This window comes from Oncorhynchus gorbuscha, unplaced genomic scaffold, assembly GCF_021184085.1.
Source record: "Oncorhynchus gorbuscha isolate QuinsamMale2020 ecotype Even-year unplaced genomic scaffold, OgorEven_v1.0 Un_scaffold_541, whole genome shotgun sequence".
Lineage (NCBI taxonomy): Eukaryota > Metazoa > Chordata > Actinopteri > Salmoniformes > Salmonidae > Oncorhynchus > Oncorhynchus gorbuscha.
Genome location: NW_025745368.1, coordinates 460,001 through 482,500, shown reverse-complemented (window position 1 = coordinate 482,500; position 22,500 = coordinate 460,001). Strand labels below are relative to the sequence as shown.

Below are 22,500 nucleotides of genomic sequence, written 5' to 3'. Positions count from 1 at the left end.
CCCGACTCCCTTATACAATACATCAGACACCTGACTCCCTTATACAATACATCAGACACCTGACTCCCTTATACAATACATCAGACACCTGACTCCCTTATACAATACATCAGACACCTGACTCCCTTATACAATACATCAGACACCTGACTCCCTTATACAATACATCAGACACCTGACTCCCTTATACAATACATCAGACACCTGACTCCCTTATACAATACATCAGACACCTGACTCCCTTATACAATACATCAGACACCTGACTCCCTTATACAATACATCAGACACCTGACTCCCTTATACAATACATCAGACACCTGACTCCCTTATACAATACATCAGACACCACACACACATCCGACACATGCATATGGACACACACACACACATATGGACACACACACACATGGACACACACACACAGATGACACATAGGCTATTACACCTGTTCAACGTCACACTAACATCAACCCCCCCACACACACACACACACACACACACACACACACACACACACACACACACACACACACACACACACACACACACACACACACACACACCTGTACTGGTTCACTCTGCAGACTTGGCCAAAGCAAGCAGGCACGGTCTCAAACACTCGTACACACACACTCTCACACAAACCCACTCGTACACCCACCCCATCACAACAGCATTCCCAAAGCCTGAGAGCATCATTCCCACAGCAGCACAGTTCATCCCACTAAATGCTTCCCTGTTCAGGACAAACAGGCCCGTCATTCTGCCTCTTTATAAAACTATTTAACTGGCTCTACTGAGGAGGAACCCTGACAGTACAGTGAGTGTTACTGTTACCCTGAGTGTTCCTGTTACCCTGAGTGTTACTGTTACCCTGAGTGTTACTGTTACCGTTACCGTGAGCGTTACTGTTACCCTGAGTGTTCCTGTTACCCTGAGTGTTACTGTTACCCTGAGCGTTACTGTTATCGTGAGCGTTACTGTTACCCTGAGTGTTACTGTTACCGTTACCGTGAGCGTTACTGTTACCCTGAGTGTTCCTGTTACCCTGAGCGTTACTGTTACCCTGAGTGTTCCTGTTACCCTGAGCGTTACTGTTACCCTGAGCGTTACTGTTACCCTGAGCGTTACTGTTACCCTGAGCGTTACTGTTACTGTTACCCTGAGCGTTACTGTTACCGTGAGTGTTACTGTTACCCTGAGTGTTACTGTTACCCTGAGCGTTACTGTTACCCTGAGTGTTACTGTTACCCTGAGTGTTACTGTTACCCTGAGCGTTACTGTTACCCTGAGTGTTACTGTTACTGTTACCCTGAGCGTTACTGTTACCGTGAGTGTTACTGTTACCCTGAGTGTTACTGTTACTGTTACCCTGAGTGTTACTGTTACTGTTACCCTGAGTGTTACTGTTACCCTGAGTGTTACTGTTACCCTGAGCGTTACTGTTACCCTGAGTGTTACTGTTACTGTTACCCTGAGCGTTACTGTTACCCTGAGTGTTACTGTTACTGTTACCCTGAGTGTTACTGTTACCCTGAGTGTTACTGTTACCCTGAGTGTTACTGTTACCCTGAGCGTTACTGTTACCCTGAGTGTTACTGTTACCGTGAGTGTTACTGTTACTGTTACCCTGAGTGTTACTGTTACCCTGAGTGTTACTGTTACCCTGAGTGTTACTGTTACCCTGAGTGTTACTGTTACCCTGAGCGTTACTGTTACCCTGAGCGTTACTGTTACCCTGAGCGTTACTGTTACCCTGAGCGTTACTGTTACCCTGAGTGTTACTGTTACCCTGAGTGTTACTGTTACCCTGAGTGTTACTGTTACCCTGAGTGTTACTGTTACCCTGAGCGTTACTGTTACCCTGAGCGTTACTGTTACCGTGAGTGTTACTGTTACCCTGAGTGTTACTGTTACCGTGAGTGTTACTGTTACTGTTACCCTGAGTGTTACTGTTACCCTGAGTGTTACTGTTACTGTTACCCTGAGTGTTACTGTTACTGTTACCCTGAGTGTTACTGTTACTGTTACCCTGAGCGTTACTGTTACCCTGAGTGTTACTGTTACCCTGAGCGTTACTGTTACCGTGAGCGTTACTGTTACCGTGAGCGTTACTGTTACCCTGAGTGTTACTGTTACTGTTACCCTGAGCGTTACTGTTACTGTTACCCTGAGCGTTACTGTTACCCTGAGTGTTACTGTTACCCTGAGTGTTACTGTTACTGTTACCCTGAGCGTTACTGTTACCCTGAGCGTTACTGTTACCCTGAGCGTTACTGTTACCCTGAGCGTTACTGTTACCGTGAGCATTACTGTTACCCTGAGCGTTACTGTTACCCTGAGTGTTACTGTTACCGTGAGCGTTACTGTTACCGTGAGCGTTACTGTTACCCTGAGTGTTACTGTTACCCTGAGTGTTACTGTTACTGTTACCCTGAGTGTTACTGTTACTGTTACCCTGAGTGTTACTGTTACCCTGAGTGTTACTGTTACCCTGAGTGTTACTGTTACCCTGAGCGTTACTGTTACCCTGAGTGTTACTGTTACCCTGAGTGTTACTGTTACTCTGAGTGTTACTGTTACTGTTACCCTGAGCGTTACTGTTACCCTGAGCGTTACTGTTACCCTGAGCGTTACTGTTACCCTGAGCGTTACTGTTACCCTGAGCATTACTGTTACTGTTACCCTGAGTGTTACTGTTACCCTGAGTGTTACTGTTACCCTGAGTGTTACTGTTACCCTGAGTGTTACTGTTACCCTGAGTGTTACTGTTACCCTGAGCGTTACTGTTACCCTGAGTGTTACTGTTACTGTTACCCTGAGTGTTACTGTTACTGTTACCCTGAGCGTTACTGTTACCCTGAGCGTTACTGTTACCCTGAGCGTTACTGTTACCGTGAGTGTTACTGTTACCCTGAGCGTTACTGTTACTGTTACCCTGAGTGTTACTGTTACCCTGAGTGTTACTGTTACCCTGAGTGTTACTGTTACCCTGAGCGTTACTGTTACCCTGAGCGTTACTGTTACCGTGAGCGTTACTGTTACCCTGAGCGTTACTGTTACCCTGAGCGTTACTGTTACCCTGAGCGTTACTGTTACCCTGAGCGTTACTGTTACCCTGAGCGTTACTGTTACCCTGAGCGTTACTGTTACCCTGAGCGTTACTGTTACCCTGAGTGTTACTGTTACCCTGAGTGTTACTGTTACCCTGAGTGTTACTGTTACCCTGAGTGTTACTGTTACCCTGAGTGTTACTGTTACCCTGAGCGTTACTGTTACCGTGTGTGTTACTGTTACTGTTACCCTGAGTGTTACTGTTACCCTGAGTGTTACTGTTACCCTGAGTGTTACTGTTACTGTTACCCTGAGTGTTACTGTTACCCTGAGTGTTACTGTTACCCTGAGCGTTACTGTTACCCTGAGCGTTACTGTTACTGTTACCCTGAGTGTTACTGTTACCCTGAGTGTTACTGTTACCGTGAGCGTTACTGTTACCGTGAGCATTACTGTTACCGTGAGCATTACTGTTACCGTGAGCATTACTGTTACCGTGAGCATTACTGTTACCGTGAGCATTACTGTTACCGTGAGCATTACTGTTACCGTGAGCATTACTGTTACCGTGAGTGTTACTGTTACTGTTACCCTGAGTGTTACTGTTACCCTGAGTGTTACTGTTACCCTGAGCGTTACTGTTACCCTGAGTGTTACTGTTACCCTGAGTGTTACTGTTACCCTGAGTGTTACTGTTACTGTTACCCTGAGTGTTACTGTTACCGTGAGCGTTACTGTTACCCTGAGCGTTACTGTTACCCTGAGTGTTACTGTTACTGTTACCCTGAGTGTTACTGTTACCCTTAGTGTTACTGTTACCCTGAGTGTTACTGTTACTGTTACCCTGAGTGTTACTGTTACCGTGAGCGTTACTGTTACCGTGAGCGTTACTGTTACCCTGAGTGTTACTGTTACTGTTACCCTGAGTGTTACTGTTACCCTGAGTGTTACTGTTACCCTGAGCGTTACTGTTACCGTGAGTGTTACTGTTACCGTGTGTGTTACTGTTACCGTGAGTGTTCCTGTTACCGTGTGTGTTACTGTTACCGTGAGTGTTCCTGTTACCGTGAGTGTTCCTGTTACCGTGAGTGTTCCTGTTACCGTGAGTGTTCCTGTTACCGTGAGTGTTACTGTTCCTGTTACCCTGAGTGTTCCTGTTACCCTGAGTGTTACTGTTACCCTGAGTGTTACTGTTACCCTGAGTGTTACTGTTACCCTGAGTGTTACTGTTACCCTGAGTGTTACTGTTACCCTGAGCGTTACTGTTACCCTGAGTGTTACTGTTACCCTGAGTGTTACTGTTACCCTGAGCGTTACTGTTACCCTGAGCGTTACTGTTACCCTGAGTGTTACTGTTAGTCTGAGTGTTACTGTTACTGTTACCCTGAGCGTTACTGTTACCCTGAGCGTTACTGTTACCCTGAGCGTTACTGTTACCCTGAGTGTTACTGTTACTGTTACCCTGAGTGTTACTGTTACCCTGAGTGTTACTGTTACCCTGAGTGTTACTGTTACCCTGAGTGTTACTGTTACCCTGAGCGTTACTGTTACCCTGAGCGTTACTGTTACCGTGAGCGTTACTGTTACCCTGAGCGTTACTGTTACCCTGAGCATTACTGTTACTGTTACCCTGAGTGTTACTGTTACCCTGACCGTTACTGTTACCCTGAGCGTTACTGTTACCCTGAGCGTTACTGTTACCCTGAGCGTTACTGTTACCGTGAGCGTTACTGTTACCGTGAGTGTTACTGTTACCGTGAGTGTTACTGTTACCCTGAGTGTTACTGTTACCGTGAGCGTTACTGTTACCGTGAGCGTTACTGTTACCCTGAGTGTTACTGTTACCCTGAGTGTTACTGTTACCCTGAGTGTTACTGTTACCCTGAGTGTTACTGTTACCCTGAGCGTTACTGTTACCCTGAGCGTTACTGTTACCCTGAGCGTTACTGTTACCCTGAGCGTTACTGTTACCCTGAGTGTTACTGTTACCCTGAGTGTTACTGTTACTCTGAGTGTTACTGTTACTGTTACCCTGAGTGTTACTGTTACCCTGAGTGTTACTGTTACCCTGAGTGTTACCCTGAGTGTTACTGTTACCCTGAGTGTTACTGTTACCCTGAGCGTTACTGTTACCGTGTGTGTTACTGTTACTGTTACCCTGAGTGTTACTGTTACCCTGAGTGTTACTGTTACCCTGAGTGTTACTGTTACTGTTACCCTGAGTGTTACTGTTACCCTGAGTGTTACTGTTACCCTGAGTGTTACTGTTACCCTGAGCGTTACTGTTACCCTGAGCGTTACTGTTACTGTTACCCTGAGTGTTACTGTTACCCTGAGTGTTACTGTTACCGTGAGTGTTACTGTTACCGTGAGCGTTACTGTTACCGTGAGCATTACTGTTACCGTGAGCATTACTGTTACCGTGAGCATTACTGTTACCGTGAGCATTACTGTTACCGTGAGCATTACTGTTACCGTGAGTGTTACTGTTACTGTTACCCTGAGTGTTACTGTTACCCTGAGTGTTACTGTTACCCTGAGTGTTACTGTTACCCTGAGCGTTACTGTTACCGTGAGTGTTACTGTTACCGTGAGTGTTACTGTTACCCTGAGCGTTACTGTTACCCTGAGTGTTACTGTTACCCTGAGTGTTACTGTTACCCTGAGTGTTACTGTTACCGTGAGCGTTACTGTTACCGTGAGCGTTACTGTTACCCTGAGTGTTACTGTTACTGTTACCCTGAGTGTTACTGTTACCCTGAGTGTTACTGTTACCCTGAGCGTTACTGTTACCGTGAGTGTTACTGTTACCGTGTGTGTTACTGTTACCGTGAGTGTTCCTGTTACCGTGTGTGTTACTGTTACCGTGAGTGTTCCTGTTACCGTGAGTGTTCCTGTTACCGTGAGTGTTACTGTTCCTGTTACCCTGAGTGTTCCTGTTACCCTGAGTGTTCCTGTTACCCTGAGTGTTACTGTTACCCTGAGTGTTACTGTTACCCTGAGTGTTACTGTTACCCTGAGTGTTACTGTTACCCTGAGTGTTACTGTTACCCTGAGTGTTACTGTTACCCTGAGCGTTACTGTTACCCTGAGTGTTACTGTTACCGTGAGTGTTACTGTTACCGTGAGTGTTACTGTTACCGTGTGTGTGCTAGTGTGTGTGTTCGTGTGTGTGTTCGTGTGTGTGTTACTGCTAGTGTGTGTGTTACTGCTAGTGTGTGTGTTCGTGTGTGTGTTACTGCTAGTGTGTGTGTTAGTGTGTTACTGTGTCCAATGTCCTCCCAAGGACCCCCCAACACCCTATTCAGTCATTTGAAGAACTACAGAGAGGAAACAACCTGCAGAGAGATGAGGATACCTCATTAACACAGTCCTTACAGCAACATGGAGGATACCTCATTAACACAGTCCTTACAGCAACATGGAGGATACCTCATTAACACAGTCCTTACAGCAACACAGAGGAGGATACCTCATTAACACAGTCCTTACAGCAACACAGAGGATACCTCATTAACACAGTCCTTACAGCAACACAGAGGAGGATACCTCATTAACACAGTCCTTACAGCAACACAGAGGAGGATACCTCATTAACACACTCCTTACAGCAACACAGAGGAGGATACCTCATTAACACAGTCCTTACAGCAACACAGAGGAGGATACCTCATTAACACAGTCCTTACAGCAACACAGAGGAGGATACCTCATTAACACACTCCTTACAGCAACACGGAGGATACCTCATTAACACAGTCCTTACAGCAACACAGAGGAGGATACCTCATTAACACAGCCCTTACAGCAACACAGAGGAGGATACCTCATTAACACAGTCCTTACAGCAACACAGAGGAGGATACCTCATTAACACACTCCTTACAGCAACACGGAGGATACCTCATTAACACAGTCCTTACAGCAACACAGAGGAGGATACCTCATTAACACACTCCTTACAGCAACACAGAGGAGGATACCTCATTAACACAGTCCTTACAGCAACACAGAGGAGGATACCTCATTAACACAGTCCTTACAGCAACACAGAGGAGGATACCTCATTAACACAGTCCTTACAGCAACACAGAGGAGGATACCTCATTAACACAGTCCTTACAGCAACACAGAGGAGGATACCTCATTAACACACTCCTTACAGCAACATGGAGGATGTAGAGAGGAGTATACCTCATTAACACAGTCCTTACAGCAACACAGAGGAGTATACCTCATTAACACAGTCCTTACAGCAACATGGGGGATGTAGAGGTCTGTCACAAAGGGGGGAACATTCCAGGAATCTGTCCCTGATACACACGTACCTGGTTCTTGACTTGAGACACCAGGTCCTCTGGGATGTCTCCTAGTGGATAGGCCCGGCCTGCCAGAGAGCAGCTGAGGGAGGAAGGAAATACATTACTGTGTGTCAGAGAGAGAGAGAGAGAGAGAGAGAGAGAGAGAGAGAGAGAGAAGAGAGAGAGAGAGAGAGAGAGAGAGAGAGAGAGAGAGAGAGAGAGAGAGAGAAACAGACAAACAGACAGAGGAGAGAGAGAGAGAGAAACAGACAAACAGACAGAGGAGAGAGAGAGAGAGAGAGAGAGAGAGAGAGAGAGAGAGAGAGAGAGAGAGAGAGAGAGAGAGAGAGAGAGAGAGAGAGAGAGAGAGAGAGAACAGACAGATGAGAGAGAGAAAGAGAGAGGGACAGAGAGAGAGAGAAACAGAGAGGGACAGAGAGAGAGAGAGAGAAACAGACAAACAGAGAGAGAGAGAGAGAAACAGACAAACAGACAGAGGAGAGAGAGAGAGAGAAACAGACAAACAGACAGAGAGGAGAGAGAGAGAGAGAGAAGAGAGAGAGAGAGAGAGAGAGAGATAAGAGAGAGAGAGAGAGAGAGAACCAGATAACAGACAGAGGAGAGAGAGAAACAGAGAGGGACAGAGAGAGAGAGAAACAGAGAGAGAGAGAAACAGAGAGAGAGAGAGAGAGAGAAACAGAGGGACAGAGAGAGAGAGAGAGAAACAGAGAGAGAGAGAGAGAGAAACAGAGAGGGACAGAGAGAGAGAGAGAGAGAGGGACAGAGAGAGAGAGAGAGAGACAGAGAGACAGAGAGACAGAGAGACAGAGAGACAGAGAGACAGAGAGACAGAGAGACAGAGAGAGAGAGAGAGAGAGAGAGAGAGAGAGAGAGAGAGAGAGAGAGAGAGAGAGAGAGAGAGAGAGAGAAACAGACAGAGGAGAGAAGGAGATAAATAGAGAGAGAAAGGATGTATATGTGTGACTGTACCTGATATAAACGAGCAGCTTGTTTCCCATCACCACCTGTTCATCTGTCAGGCAGAGATAGACAAATCTTCTTTCTGAGTTATTTATTTATTAGTTATTAGACATGTTGACATGTTGAAAAACTACAAATCTTCTTTCTGAGTGATTTATTTCTGGAGGGCCTTGCTTTTACTCCCACTAAGATCTCCAGGCTGGTGTTCAATGAATCATGGAATCAGTGCCTACCTGTGAGGGCCCTGCCTTCTCTCAGCGGGGGGCCAATGACCTGGAAGAGTTTCTGAAACACAGGAAGAGAAACCTCAGGGGTCAAGTTCATACATCTCCTTTGATTAAAAACTCCACTCTCTCTGACAGTTTGTCCCTCGGCTGTAGCCGTAGCACTACATCATTTCTTTATCAGGATTCTTTGTGACACCTCGTCTCATATTTCAAAATGATTTTTCCCAGCAGCCTTAGGGCTTCTTTCATTTCTGTTAGATTCCTTTTAGTTTAGGTTGGTTCATCGAACAAATCAAAGCCCCCGTCGCTCCCCAGGGGACTGGTAGATAAAGGTGCTGAGAGAGCCAGATAACCAGAGAGAGGCAGAGAGAACCAGATAACCAGAGAGAGGCAGAGAGAGGCAGAGAGAGGCAGAGAGAGGCAGAGAGAACCAGAGAGAGGCAGAGAGAGGCAGATAACCAGAGAGAGGCAGAGAGAGGCAGAGAGAGGCAGATAACCAGAGAGAGGCAGAGAGAACCAGATAACCAGAGAGAGGCAGAGAGAACCAGATAACCAGAGAGAGGCAGAGAGAGCCAGATAACCAGAGAGAGGCAGAGAGAGGCAGAGAGAACCAGAGAGAGGCAGAGAGAACCAGATAACCAGAGAGAGGCAGAGAGAACCAGATAACCAGAGAGAGGCAGAGAGAACCAGATAACCAGAGAGAGGCAGAGAGAACCAGATAACCAGAGAGAGGCAGAGAGAGCCAGATAACCAGAGAGAGGCAGAGAGAGCCAGATAACCAGAGAGAGGCAGAGAGAACCAGATAACCAGAGAGAGGCAGAGAGAACCAGATAACCAGAGAGAGGCAGAGAGAGGCAGAGAGAACCAGATAACCAGAGAGAGGCAGAGAGAACCAGATAACCAGAGAGAGGCAGAGAGAGGCAGAGAGAGGCAGAGAGAACCAGATAACCAGAGAGAGGCAGAGAGAACCAGATAACCAGAGAGAGGCAGAGAGAACCAGATAACCAGAGAGAGGCAGAGAGAACCAGATAACCAGAGAGGCAGAGAGAACCAGATAACCAGAGAGAGGCAGAGAGAACTAGATAACCAGAGAGAGGCAGAGAGAGGCAGAGAGAACCAGATAACCAGAGAGAGGCAGAGAGAGCCAGATAACCAGAGAGAGGCAGAGAGAGGCAGAGAGAGGCAGAGAGAACCAGATAACCAGAGAGAGGCAGAGAGAACCAGATAACCAGAGAGAGGCAGAGAGAACCAGATAACCAGAGAGAGGCAGAGAGAACCAGATAACCAGAGAGAGGCAGAGAGAGGCAGAGAGAGGCAGAGAGAACTAGATAACCAGAGAGAGGCAGAGAGAACTAGATAACCAGAGAGAGGCAGAGAGAGCCAGATAACCAGATAACCAGAGAGAGGCAGAGAGAACCAGATAACCAGAGAGAGGCAGAGAGAGGCAGGGAGGCAGAGAGAGGCAGAGAGAGCCAGGGAGGCAGAGAGAGGCAGAGAGAGCCAGATAACCAGAGAGAGGCAGAGAGAGCCAGATAACCAGAGAGAGGCAGAGAGAGCCAGAGAGAGGCAGAGAGAGGCAGAGAGAGCCAGATAACCAGAGAGAGGCAGAGAGAGCCAGATAACCAGAGAGAGGCAGAGAGAACCAGATAACCAGAGAGAGGCAGAGAGAGCCAGATAACCAGAGAGAGGCAGAGAGAACCAGAGAGAGGCAGAGAGAGCCAGATAACCAGAGAGAGGCAGAGAGAACCAGATAACCAGAGAGAGGCAGAGAGAGGCAGAGAGAACCAGATAACCAGAGAGAGGCAGAGAGAACCAGATAACCAGAGAGAGGCAGAGAGAACCAGATAACCAGAGAGAGGCAGAGAGAGGCAGAGAGAACCAGAGAGGCAGAGAGAGCCAGATAACCAGAGAGACCCAGATAACCAGAGAGAGGCAGAGAGAACCAGAGAGGACACCTGTAATACATAATGCTCCCCCCTCCCCCCATCAGTCTGCTTTCATCTGTGGGTTCAGAGGAGTAGCTGAACAACACACACTCAGCTTTCATTGGAGACTAGGGTGACAGGGTGAACCTCCATAGGGGTGATTATTAAACAGTCATTAAACAGTATTATAGTACCTCCATAGGCTATAGGGGTGATGTAGTCATTAAACAGTATTATAGTACCTCCATAGGGGTGATGTAGTCATTAAACAGTATTATAGTACCTCCATAGGGGTGATGTAGTCATTAAACAGTATTATAGTACCTCCATAGGGGTGATGTAGTCATTAAACAGTATTATAGTACCTCTATAGGGGTGATGTAGTCATTAAACAGTATTATAGTACCTCCATAGGGGTGATATAGTCATTAAACAGTATTATAGTACCTCCATAGGGGTGATGTAGTCATTAAACAGTATTATAGTACCTCCATAGGGGTGATGTAGTCATTAAACAGTATTATAGTACCTCCATAGGGGTGATGTAGTCATTAAACAGTATTATAGTACCTCCATAGGGGTGATGTAGTCATTAAACAGTATTATAGTACCTCCATAGGGGTGATGTAGTCATTAAACAGTATTATAGTACCTCCATAGGGGTGATGTAGTCATTAAACAGTATTATAGTACCTCCATAGGGGTGATGTAGTCATTAAACAGTATTATAGTACCTCCATAGGGTGATGTAGTCATTAAACAGTATTATAGTACCTCCATAGGGGTGATGTAGTCATTAAACAGTATTATAGTACCTCTATAGGGGTGATGTAGTCATTAAACAGTATTATAGTACCTCCATAGGGGTGATGTAGTCATTAAACAGTATTATAGTACCTCCATAGGGGTGATGTAGTCATTAAACAGTATTATAGTACCTCTATAGGGGTGATGTAGTCATTAAACAGTATTATAGTACCTCCATAGGGGTGATGTAGTCATTAAACAGTATTATAGTACCTCCATAGGGGTGATGTAGTCATTAAACAGTATTATAGTACCTCTATAGGGGTGATGTAGTCATTAAACAGTATTATAGTACCTCCATAGGGGTGATGTAGTCATTAAACAGTATTATAGTACCTCCATAGGGGTGATGTAGTCATTAAACAGTATTATAGTACCTCTATAGGGGTGATGTAGTCATTAAACAGTATTATAGTACCTCCATAGGGGTGATGTAGTCATTAAACAGTATTATAGTACCTCCATAGGGGTGATGTAGTCATTCAACAGTATTATAGTACCTCTATAGGGGTGATGTAGTCATTAAACAGTATTATAGTACCTCCATAGGGGTGATGTAGTCATTAAACAGTATTATAGTACCTCCATAGGGGTGATGTAGTCATTAAACAGTATTATAGTACCTCCATAGAGGTGATGTAGTCATTAAACAGTATTATAGTACCTCTATAGGGGTGATGTAGTCATTAAACAGTATTATAGTACCTCCATAGGGGTGATGTAGTCATTAAACAGTATTATAGTACCTCCATAGGGGTGATGTAGTCATTAAACAGTATTATAGTACCTCCATAGGGGTGATGTAGTCATTCATTCCCCTGTTGAACACGTAGATCATGGCATCATACAGCTGGTTGTCCCAACACATCTGGACTACCTGGATACACAGGGAGAGAACAGGTTACTACCTGAGTCTACAGACTTGACCTGCTGGTGATTGGAACAAGGTTAATGACAGTAGTAAATATCTAGAGGGAAGAGAGGAAACACTGACAGACATCCTCTCTTCTCTTGTCTCCTCCTCCCCTCCTGTCTCTTCTCCCCTCCTGTCTCCTCCCCTCCCCTCCTGTCTCCTCCCCTCCCCTCCCCCTCCTGTCCTCCTCTCCCTCCCCCCATCCTGTCTCCTCCCCCCCTCTCCTGTCTCCTCCTCCTGTCTCCTCTCCTCCCCTCTCCTCCTGTCCTCCCCTCCCCTCTCCCCCCTCTCCTCCTGTCTCCTCCCCTCCTGTCTCCTCCCTCCTGTCTCCTCCCCTCCTGTCTCCTCCCCTCCCGTCTCCTCCCTACCTGTTGTATGTCGAGGCTGGTGATGTCCAGGTGTATCAGACAGTTCTCTACACTGTCCATCATGTTGTTATCCTGTAGGTGGGTCAGCAGGTCTCTCATGACGGGAGCGGTCACACAGCCCAGACGCTCCGACACGATGTAGGGTTCCAAACTCTCCAGGAAGACCCCCCGAGCCACACAGTTCTCCACCAGGCGGGTATATAGCTGGTTAAACAGTAGGTCCCTATAGGACCACAGAGAGAAGAGCATGATCATGGTACCAGTTCTCCACCAGGCGGGTATATAGCTGGTTAAACAGTAGGTCCCTATAGGACCACAGAGAGAAGAGCATGATCATGGTACCAGTTCTCCACCAGGTGGGTATATAGCTGGTTAAACAGTAGGTCCCTATAGGACCACAGAGACCAGTTCTCCACCAGGCGGGTATATAGCTGGTTAAACAGTAGGTCCCTATAGGACCACAGAGAGAAGAGCGTGATCATGGTACCAGTTCTCCACCAGGCGGGTATATAGCTGGTTAAACAGTAGGTCCCTATCGGACCACAGAGAGAAGAGCATGATCATGGTACCAGTTCTCCACCAGGCGGGTATATAGCTGGCTAAACAGAAGGTTAAAACACCAGTCTCAACGTCAACAGTGAAGAGGCGACTTCAGGATGCTGGCCTTCTAGGCAGTGCAGGGTTGTGTATCGGAGGACGCATGACTTTTGCCCGTACGGGAATTGTAGCGATGAGACAAGATAGTAGCTACTAACAATTGGATACCATGAAATTGGGGAGAAAAAGAGGGTAAAATTCAAAAATAAAAATAAAAGATTAAGATGGGCAAAAGAACACAGACATTGGACAGAGGAACTCTGCCTAGAAGGCCAGCATCCCGGAGTCGCCTATTCACTGTTGAAGTTGAGACTGGTGTTTTGCGGGTACTATTTAATGAGGACTTGTGAGGCGTCTGTTTCGACAACTAGACACTAATGTACTTGTCCTCTTGCTCAGTTGTGCACCGGGGCCTCCCACTCCTCTTTCTATTCTGGTTAGGGCCAGTTTGTGCTGTTCTGTGAAGGGAGTAGTACACAGCGTTGTACGAGATCTTCAGTTTCTTGGCAATTTCTCTCATGGAATAGCCTTCATTTCTCAGAACAAGAATAGACTGACAACTTTCAGAAGAAAAGTCTTTGTTTCTGACCATTTCGAGCCTGTAATTGAACCCACAAATGCTGTGGCTCCAGATACTCAACTAGTCTAAAGGCCAGTTTTATTGCTTCTTTAATCAGAACAGAGGGTTTTCTAATTATTAGAGGGTTTTCTAATGATTAATTAGCCTTTTAAAATGATGAACTTGGATTAGCTAACACAACGTTCCCTTGGAACACAGGAGTGATGGTTGCTGATAATGGGCCTCTATAAGCCTATGTAGATATTCCATAAAAATCTGCCGTTTCCAGCTACAATAGTCATTTACAACATTAACAACGTCTACACTGTACTTCTGATCAATTTGATGTTATTTTAAAATGGACCAATATTTAGCTTTTCTTCCAAAAACAAGGACATTTCTACGTGACCCCAAATATTTGAATGGTAGTGTATGTGTTATGGCTTTACACCCCTGCTATATTGTGGATAAAGAGTTTACCGTCGAACAGAACACAGAGGGTGTTCTAGAATGGAAGCCTCTCCAACAAAATCCAGGTAGTAGAATCAGGAATTCCCCAGGGCAGTTGTCTAGGCCCATTACTTTTTCAATCTTCACTAACGACCTGCTTTGAGTAAAGCCAGTGTGTCTATGTTTCCAGATGACTCAACACTATACATGTCAGCTACAACAGCGACTGAAATGACTGCAGCACTTAACAAAGAGTGTGTGGAAAGGAATAAGTTAGTCCTAAATATTTCTAAAACTAAAAGCATTGTAATTGGGACAAAATCATTCACTTAACCCTAAACCTCAACTAAATCTTGTAATAAATCATGTGGAAATTGAGCACGTTGAGGTGACTAAACTGCTTGGAGTAACCCTGGATTGTAAAACTGTCATGGTCAAAACATATTGCTACAAAAGTCTGTCCATAATAAAGTGCTGCTCTTCCTTCTTAACAACACGATCAACAAGGCAGGTCCTACGAGCCCCAGTTTAGTCACATCTGGACTACTGTTCAGTCGTGTGGTCAGGTGCCACAAAGAGGGACTTAGGAAAATTGCAATTGGCTCAGAACAGAGCAGCACAGATGGACACAGACAGCTAATATGAATAATGTGCATGTCAATCTCTCCTGGCTGAAAGTGGAAGAGAGATGGACTTCATCACTACTTGTATTTATGTTGAATGCACAGAGCGGTCTGTCTAAACTACTGGCACACAGCTCGGACACCCATGCATCCCCACAAGACATGCCACCAGAGGTCTCTTCACAGTCCTCAAGTCCAGACTATGGGAGGTGCACAGTACTACATGGAACTCTATTCTACAGTACTACATAGAGCCAAGATTACATGGAACTCTATTCTACAGTACTACATAGAGCCAAGATTACATGGAACTCTATGCCACAGTACTACATAGAGCCATGATTACATGGAACTCTATTCTACAGTACTACATAGAGCCAAGATTACATGGAACTCTATGCCACAGTACTACATAGAGCCATGATTACATGGAACTCTATTCCACAGTACTACATAGAGCCATGATTACATGGAACTCTATTCTACAGTACTACATAGAGCCATGATTACATGGAACTCTATTCTACAGTACTACATAGAGCCATGATTACATGGAACTCTATTCTACTACATAGAGCCAAGATTACATGGAACTCTATTCCACAGTACACATAGAGCCATGATTACATGGAACTCTATTCCACAGTACTACATAGAGCCATGATTACATGGAACTCTATTCCACAGTAATACATAGAGCCATGATTACATGGAACTCTATTCCACAGTAATACATAGAGCCATGATTACATGGAACTCTATTCCACAGTACTACATAGAGCCATGATTACATGGAACTCTATTCCACAGTACTACATAGAGCCATGATTACATGGAACTCTATTCCACAGTAATACATAGAGCCATGATTACATGGAACTCTATTCCACAGTAATACATAGAGCCATGATTACATGGAACTCTATTCCACAGTAATACATAGAGCCATGATTACATGGAACTCTATTCCACAGTAATACATAGAGCCATGATTACATGGAACTCTATTCCACAGTACTACATAGAGCCATGATTACATGGAACTCTATTCCACAGTAATACATAGAGCCATGATTACATGGAACTCTATTCCACAGTAATACATAGAGCCATGATTACATGGAACTCTATTCCACATGATTACATGGAACTCTATAGACTACCATGATTACATGGAACTCTATTCCACAGTACTACATAGAGCCATGATTACATGGAACTCTATTCCACAGTAATACATAGAGCCATGATTACATGCAACTCTATTCCACAGTACTACATAGAGCCATGATTACATGGAACTCTATTCCACAGTACTACATAGAGCCATGATTACATGGAACTCTATTCCACAGTAATACATAGAGCCATGATTACATGGAACTCTATTCCACAGTACTACATAGAGCCATGATTACATGGAACTCTATTCCACATCAGGTAACTGACACAAGCAGTAAAATTAGATAGAAAAAAAACAGACAAAAATACACCTTATGGAACAGCAGGGACTGTGAAGCGACACAAACATAGGCCCAGACACATGCATACACACACACATGGATTTAGTACTGTAGATATTTGGTAGTGGTGGAGTAGGGGCCTGAGGGCACACAGTGTGTTGGGAAATCTGTGAATGTATTGTAATGTTTTTAAAATTGTATTAAAATTGGACCCCAGGAAGAGTAGCTGCTGCCTTGGCAGGAACTAATGGGGATCCATAATGAATACAAATGCTAGGAGGCTCTGAGGCAGGGATGGGACCATAATAGACTGATAATAGAATTCTCTGGAACCGGGACGGGATGGCAGTTCTTAAGTGAAGGAAGGAGCCTTTTAGTCCAGTCCGAGCAGAGTAGCAGCCCCTTCGGCACAGAGATGGACAGAGAAAGGAAGATCTTTCTCTCTCTCTCTCCAAACTAAGGCCGACCACCACAAAGGGTTACGAAAGAACAAACTGAAAGCACGTTCACACAGGAACAAACAGACTGAATGCACGTTCACACAGGAACAGACTGAAAGCACGTTCACACAGGAACAAACAGACTGAAAGCACGTTCACACAGGAACAGACTGAAAGCACGTTCACACAGGAACAAACAGACTGAAAGCACGTTCACACAGGAACAAACAGACTGAAAGCACGTTCACACAGGAACAAACAGACTGAAAGCACGTTCACACAGGAACAAACAGACTGAAAGCACGTTCACACAGGAACAAACAGACTGAAAGCACGTTCACACAGGAACAAACAGACTGAAAGCACGTTCCCACAGGAACAGACTGAAAGCACGTTCCCACAGGAACAAACTGACTGAAAGCACGTTCACACAGGAACAAACTGAAAGCACGTTCACACAGAAACAGACTGACTGAAAGCACGTTCACACAGGAACAAACAAACTGAAAGCACGTTCACACAGGAACAAACAAACTGAAAGCACGTTCACACAGGAACAGACTGACTGAAAGCACGTTCACACAGGAACAAACAGACTGAAAGCACGTTCACACAGGAACAAACAGACTGAAAGCACGTTGCCGCAGGAACAAACAGACTAAAAGCACGTTCACACAGGAACAAACTGAAAGCACGTTCACACAGGAACAAACAGACTGAAAGCACGTTCACACAGGAACAAACAGACTGAAAGCACGTTCACACAGGAACAAACTGAAAGCACGTTGCCGCAGGAACAAACAGACTAAAAGCACGTTCACACAGGAACAAACTGAAAGCACGTTCACACAGGAACAAACAGACTGAAAGCACGTTCACACAGGAACAAACAGACTGAAAGCACGTTCACACAGGAACAAACAGACTGAAAGCACGTTCACACAGGAACAAACAGACTGAAAGCACGTTCACACAGGAACAAACAGACTGAAAGCACGTTCACACAGGAACAAACAGACTGAAAGCACGTTCACACAGGAACAAACAGACTGAAAGCACGTTCACACAGGAACAAACAGACTGAAAGCACGTTCACACAGGAACAAACAGACTGAAAGCACGTTCACACAGGAACAAACAGACTGAAAGCACGTTCACACAGGAACAAACTGAAAGCACGTTCACACAGGAACAAACAGACTGAAAGCACGTTCACACAGGAACAAACAGACTGAAAGCACGTTCACACAGGAACAAACTGAAAGCACGTTGCCGCAGGAACAAACAGACTAAAAGCACGTTCACACAGGAACAAACTGAAAGCACGTTCACACAGGAACAAACAGACTGAAAGCACGTTCACACAGGAACAAACAGACTGAAAGCACGTTCACACAGGAACAAACAGACTGAAAGCACGTTCACACAGGAACAAACAGACTGAAAGCACGTTCACACAGGAACAAACAGACTGAAAGCACGTTCACACAGGAACAAACAGACTGAAAGCACGTTCACACAGGAACAAACAGACTGAAAGCACGTTCACACAGGAACAAACAGACTGAAAGCACGTTCACACAGGAACAAACAGACTGAAAGCACGTTCACACAGGAACAAACAGACTGAAAGCACGTTCACACAGGAACAAACAGACTGAAAGCACGTTCACACAGGAACAAACAGACTGAAAGCACGTTCACACAGGAACAAACAGACTGAAAGCACGTTCACACAGGAACAAACAGACTGAAAGCACGTTCACACAGGAACAAACAGACTGAAAGCACGTTCACACAGGAACAAACAGACTGAAAGCAAGTTCCCACAGGAACAGACTGAAAGCACGTTCACACAGGAATAAACAGACTGAAAGCACGTTCACACAGGAACAAACTGACTGAAAGCACGTTTACACAGGAACAAACTGAAAGCACGTTCACACAGGAACAAACTGACTGAAAGCAAGTTCCCACAGGAACAGACTGAAAGCACGTTCACACAGGAACAAACTGACTGAAAGCACGTTCACACAGGAACAAACTGACTGAAAGCACGTTCACACAGGAACAAACTGACTGAAAGCACGTTCACACAGGAACAAACAAACTGAAAGCACGTTCACACAGGAACAAACAAACTGAAAGCACGTTCACACAGGAACAAACAGACTGAAAGCACGTTCACACAGGAACAAACAGACTGAAAGCACGTTCACACAGGAACAAACAGACTGAAAGCACGTTCACACAGGAACAAACAGACTGGAAGCACGTTCACACAGGAACAAACAGACTGAAAGCACGTTCACACAGGAACAAACAGACTGAAAGCACGTTCCCACAGGAACAAACAGACTGAAAGCACGTTCCCACAGGAACAGACTGAAAGCACGTTCCCACAGGAACAAACTGACTGAAAGCACGTTCACACAGGAACAAACTGAAAGCACGTTCACACAGGAACAGACTGACTGAAAGCACGTTCACACAGGAACAAACAAACTGAAAGCACGTTCACACAGGAACAAACAAACTGAAAGCACGTTCACACAGGAACAGACTGACTGAAAGCACGTTCACACAGGAACAAACAGACTGAAAGCACTTTCACACAGGAACAAACTGAAAGCACGTTCACACAGGAACAAACAGACTGAAAGCACGTTCACACAGGAACAAACAGACTGAAAGCACGTTCACACAGGAACAAACAGACTGAAAGCACGTTCACACAGGAACAAACAGACTGAAAGCACGTTCACACAGGAACAAACAGACTGAAAGCACGTTCACACAGGAACAAACAGACTGAAAGCACGTTCACACAGGAACAAACAGACTGAAAGCACGTTCACACAGGAACAAACAGACTGAAAGCACGTTCACACAGGAATAAACAGACTGAAAGCACGTTCACACAGGAACAAACAGACTGAAAGCACGTTCACACAGGAACAAACAGACTGAAAGCACGTTCACACAGGAACAAACAGACTGAAAGCAAGTTCCCACAGGAACAGACTGAAAGCACGTTCACACAGGAACAAACTGACTGAAAGCACGTTTACACAGGAACAAACTGAAAGCACGTTCACACAGAAACAGACTGAAAGCACGTTCACACAGGAACAAACAAACTGAAAGCACGTTCACACAGGAACAAACAAACTGAAAGCACGTTCACACAGGAACAAACTGAAAGCACGTTCACACAGGAACAAACAGACTGAAAGCACGTTCACACAGGAACAAACAAACTGAAAGCACGTTCACACAGGAACAAACAAACTGAAAGCACGTTCACACAGGAACAAACTGAAAGCACGTTCACACAGGAACAAACAAACTGAAAGCACGTTCACACAGGAACAAACTGAAAGCACGTTCACACAGGAACAAACAGACTGAAAGCACGTTCACACAGGAACAAACAAACTGAAAGCACGTTCACACAGGAACAAACAAACTGAAAGCACGTTCACACAGGAACAAACTGAAAGCACGTTCACACAGGAACAAACAGACTGAAAGCACGTTCACACAGGAACAAACTGAAAGCACGTTGCCGCAGGAACAAACAGACTAAAAGCACGTTCACACAGGAACAAACTGAAAGCACGTTCACACAGGAACAAACAGACTGAAAGCACGTTCACACAGGAACAAACAGACTGAAAGCACTTTCACACAGGAACAAACAGACTGAAAGCACGTTCACACAGGAACAAACAGACTGAAAGCACGTTCACACAGGAACAAACAGACTGAAAGCACGTTCACACAGGAATAAACAGACTGAAAGCACGTTCACACAGGAACAAACAGACTGAAAGCACGTTCACACAGGAACAAACAGACTGAAAGCACGTTCACACAGGAATAAACAGACTGAAAGCACGTTCACACAGGAACAAACTGACTGAAAGCACGTTCACACAGGAACAAACAGACTGAAAGCACGTTCACACAGGAACAAACAGACTGAAAGCACGTTCACACAGGAACAAACTGACTGAAAGCACGTTCCCACAGCGGATTGACTCCCTTAGTTTATCGTTTGTTTGTCATTTTTAATGCAGTTAGTTTTATATGCGCTGAGTGATCTTTATTTTGTTTGACTGGGGTTCTCTTCAAGGGACAAAGCGTGCATTAAAGGGATATTTCAAAATTATTCCGCTTTATATTCATCAGCTCTCCAGCACCACCCCAACATCAACATATGTGAAAATGCCTAGTTTCTATGTTTGGTAGTAAAACAACCAATTAGTAGGAAATGCCTAATCCAAATTGGTTAAAATCACATGATGCACACCGATGATGTCATTGGAAACACTCATCTTTCTCCATTTTTTTTAAATACAAAGCGGAATAATTTTGAAATATCCCTTTATTTCACGCTTTGTCCCTTGAAGAGAAACCCAGTCAAACAAAATAAGGATCACTCAGCGCATATGAAACTAACTGCATTAAGAATGACCCCTGGTGCCAGGAGATATCTCAGTTTGTTCTTTCATAACCTTTTGTGGAGGTCAGCCTTCCTTTTGAGAGAGAGATGACAATTTGTATTTTTTTTTTTTTATTGAACCTTTATTTAACTAGGCAAGTCAGTTTAGAATAAATTCTTATTTACAATGACGGCCTACCCCGGCCAAACCCGGACGACACTGGGCCAATTACGCGCCGCCCTATGGGACTCCCAATCACAGCCGGTTGTGATATAGCCTGGAATCGAACCAGGGTCTGTAGTGATGCCTCTTGCAATGAGATGCAGTGCCTTGGACCTCTGCGCCACTCGGGAGCCCAAAGAGATAAAGAAAGATCTTCCTTTCTCTGTCCATCTCTGTGCCGAAGGGGCTGCTACTCTGCTCTGACTGGACTAAAAGGCTCCTTCCTTCCTTCACTTAAGAACTGCGGATGATATGAAGTTTAAAAAAAATGTGAATTGTCCCTTTAATGAATAAGCTAGCAGAGTGCTGGGAATAGGCAACGCGAGGGCCATTAGACGTGATGTGTGTCTGTGTCTGTGTGTGCCTGTGTCTGTGTGTGCCTGTGTCTGTGTCTGTGTGTGCCTGTGTGTGCGTGTGTCTGTGTGTGCGTGTGTGTGTGTGTGTGTCTTACGTCCTCTGCAGCTGCAGACAGTAATCTACCATGACAGGCACCATGTCCTACGGACAGAGAGAAAGAGAGGGATGGAGGGATGAAGGGAGGATGGAGAGAGCGAGAAAAAGAGAGAGATTAGCTACTCAACCCAGGCAGCCTAAGCACAAGGACAAGCCTTAAAGGCGAATGAAAGACAGGTTTCAAGGTCCCGAGCGTTGTCAAACTGAACCGTGGGACGGATTAACGCGTGTATCGTGAGGTGTGTGCGGTGTGTGTGTGTATAGGGTGTGTGTGTATCGGGGGTATGTGTGTGTGTATAGGGTGTGTGTGTATCGGGGGTATGTGTGTGTGTATAGGTGTGTGTGTATCGGGGGTATGTGTGTGTGTATAGGGTGTGTGTGTGTATCGGGGTATGTGTGTGTGTGTGTGTATCGGGGTATGTGTGTGTGTATAGGGTGTGTGTGTATCGGGGTATGTGTGTGTGTGTATAGGGTGTGTGTGTATCGGGGGTATGTGTGTGCGTATAGGGTGTGTGTGTGTGTGCGTGTGTATCGGGGTTGTGTGCGTGCGTGTGTATCGGGGTGTGTGCGTGCGTGCGTATCGGGGGTGTGTGTGTGTGTATAGGGTGTGTGTGTATCGGGGGTATGTGTGTGTGTATAGGGTGTGTGTGTATCGGGGTATGTGTG

General features: G+C 45.3%; 1 protein-coding gene across 1 annotated transcript in view; it reads right to left on the bottom strand.

The window, feature by feature from the left end:
- The window catches only part of LOC124018533 (vacuolar protein sorting-associated protein 8 homolog), a 99,311-nt gene that overhangs the window by 43,620 nt on the left and 33,191 nt on the right, over nucleotides 1–22,500 (bottom strand). Inside the window, 6 exon segments of the mRNA XM_046333866.1 lie at nucleotides 7,386–7,458; nucleotides 8,349–8,391; nucleotides 8,573–8,624; nucleotides 12,086–12,175; nucleotides 12,580–12,802; nucleotides 21,833–21,879. Coding sequence (XP_046189822.1) covers nucleotides 7,386–7,458; nucleotides 8,349–8,391; nucleotides 8,573–8,624; nucleotides 12,086–12,175; nucleotides 12,580–12,802; nucleotides 21,833–21,879 — 528 coding nt within the window.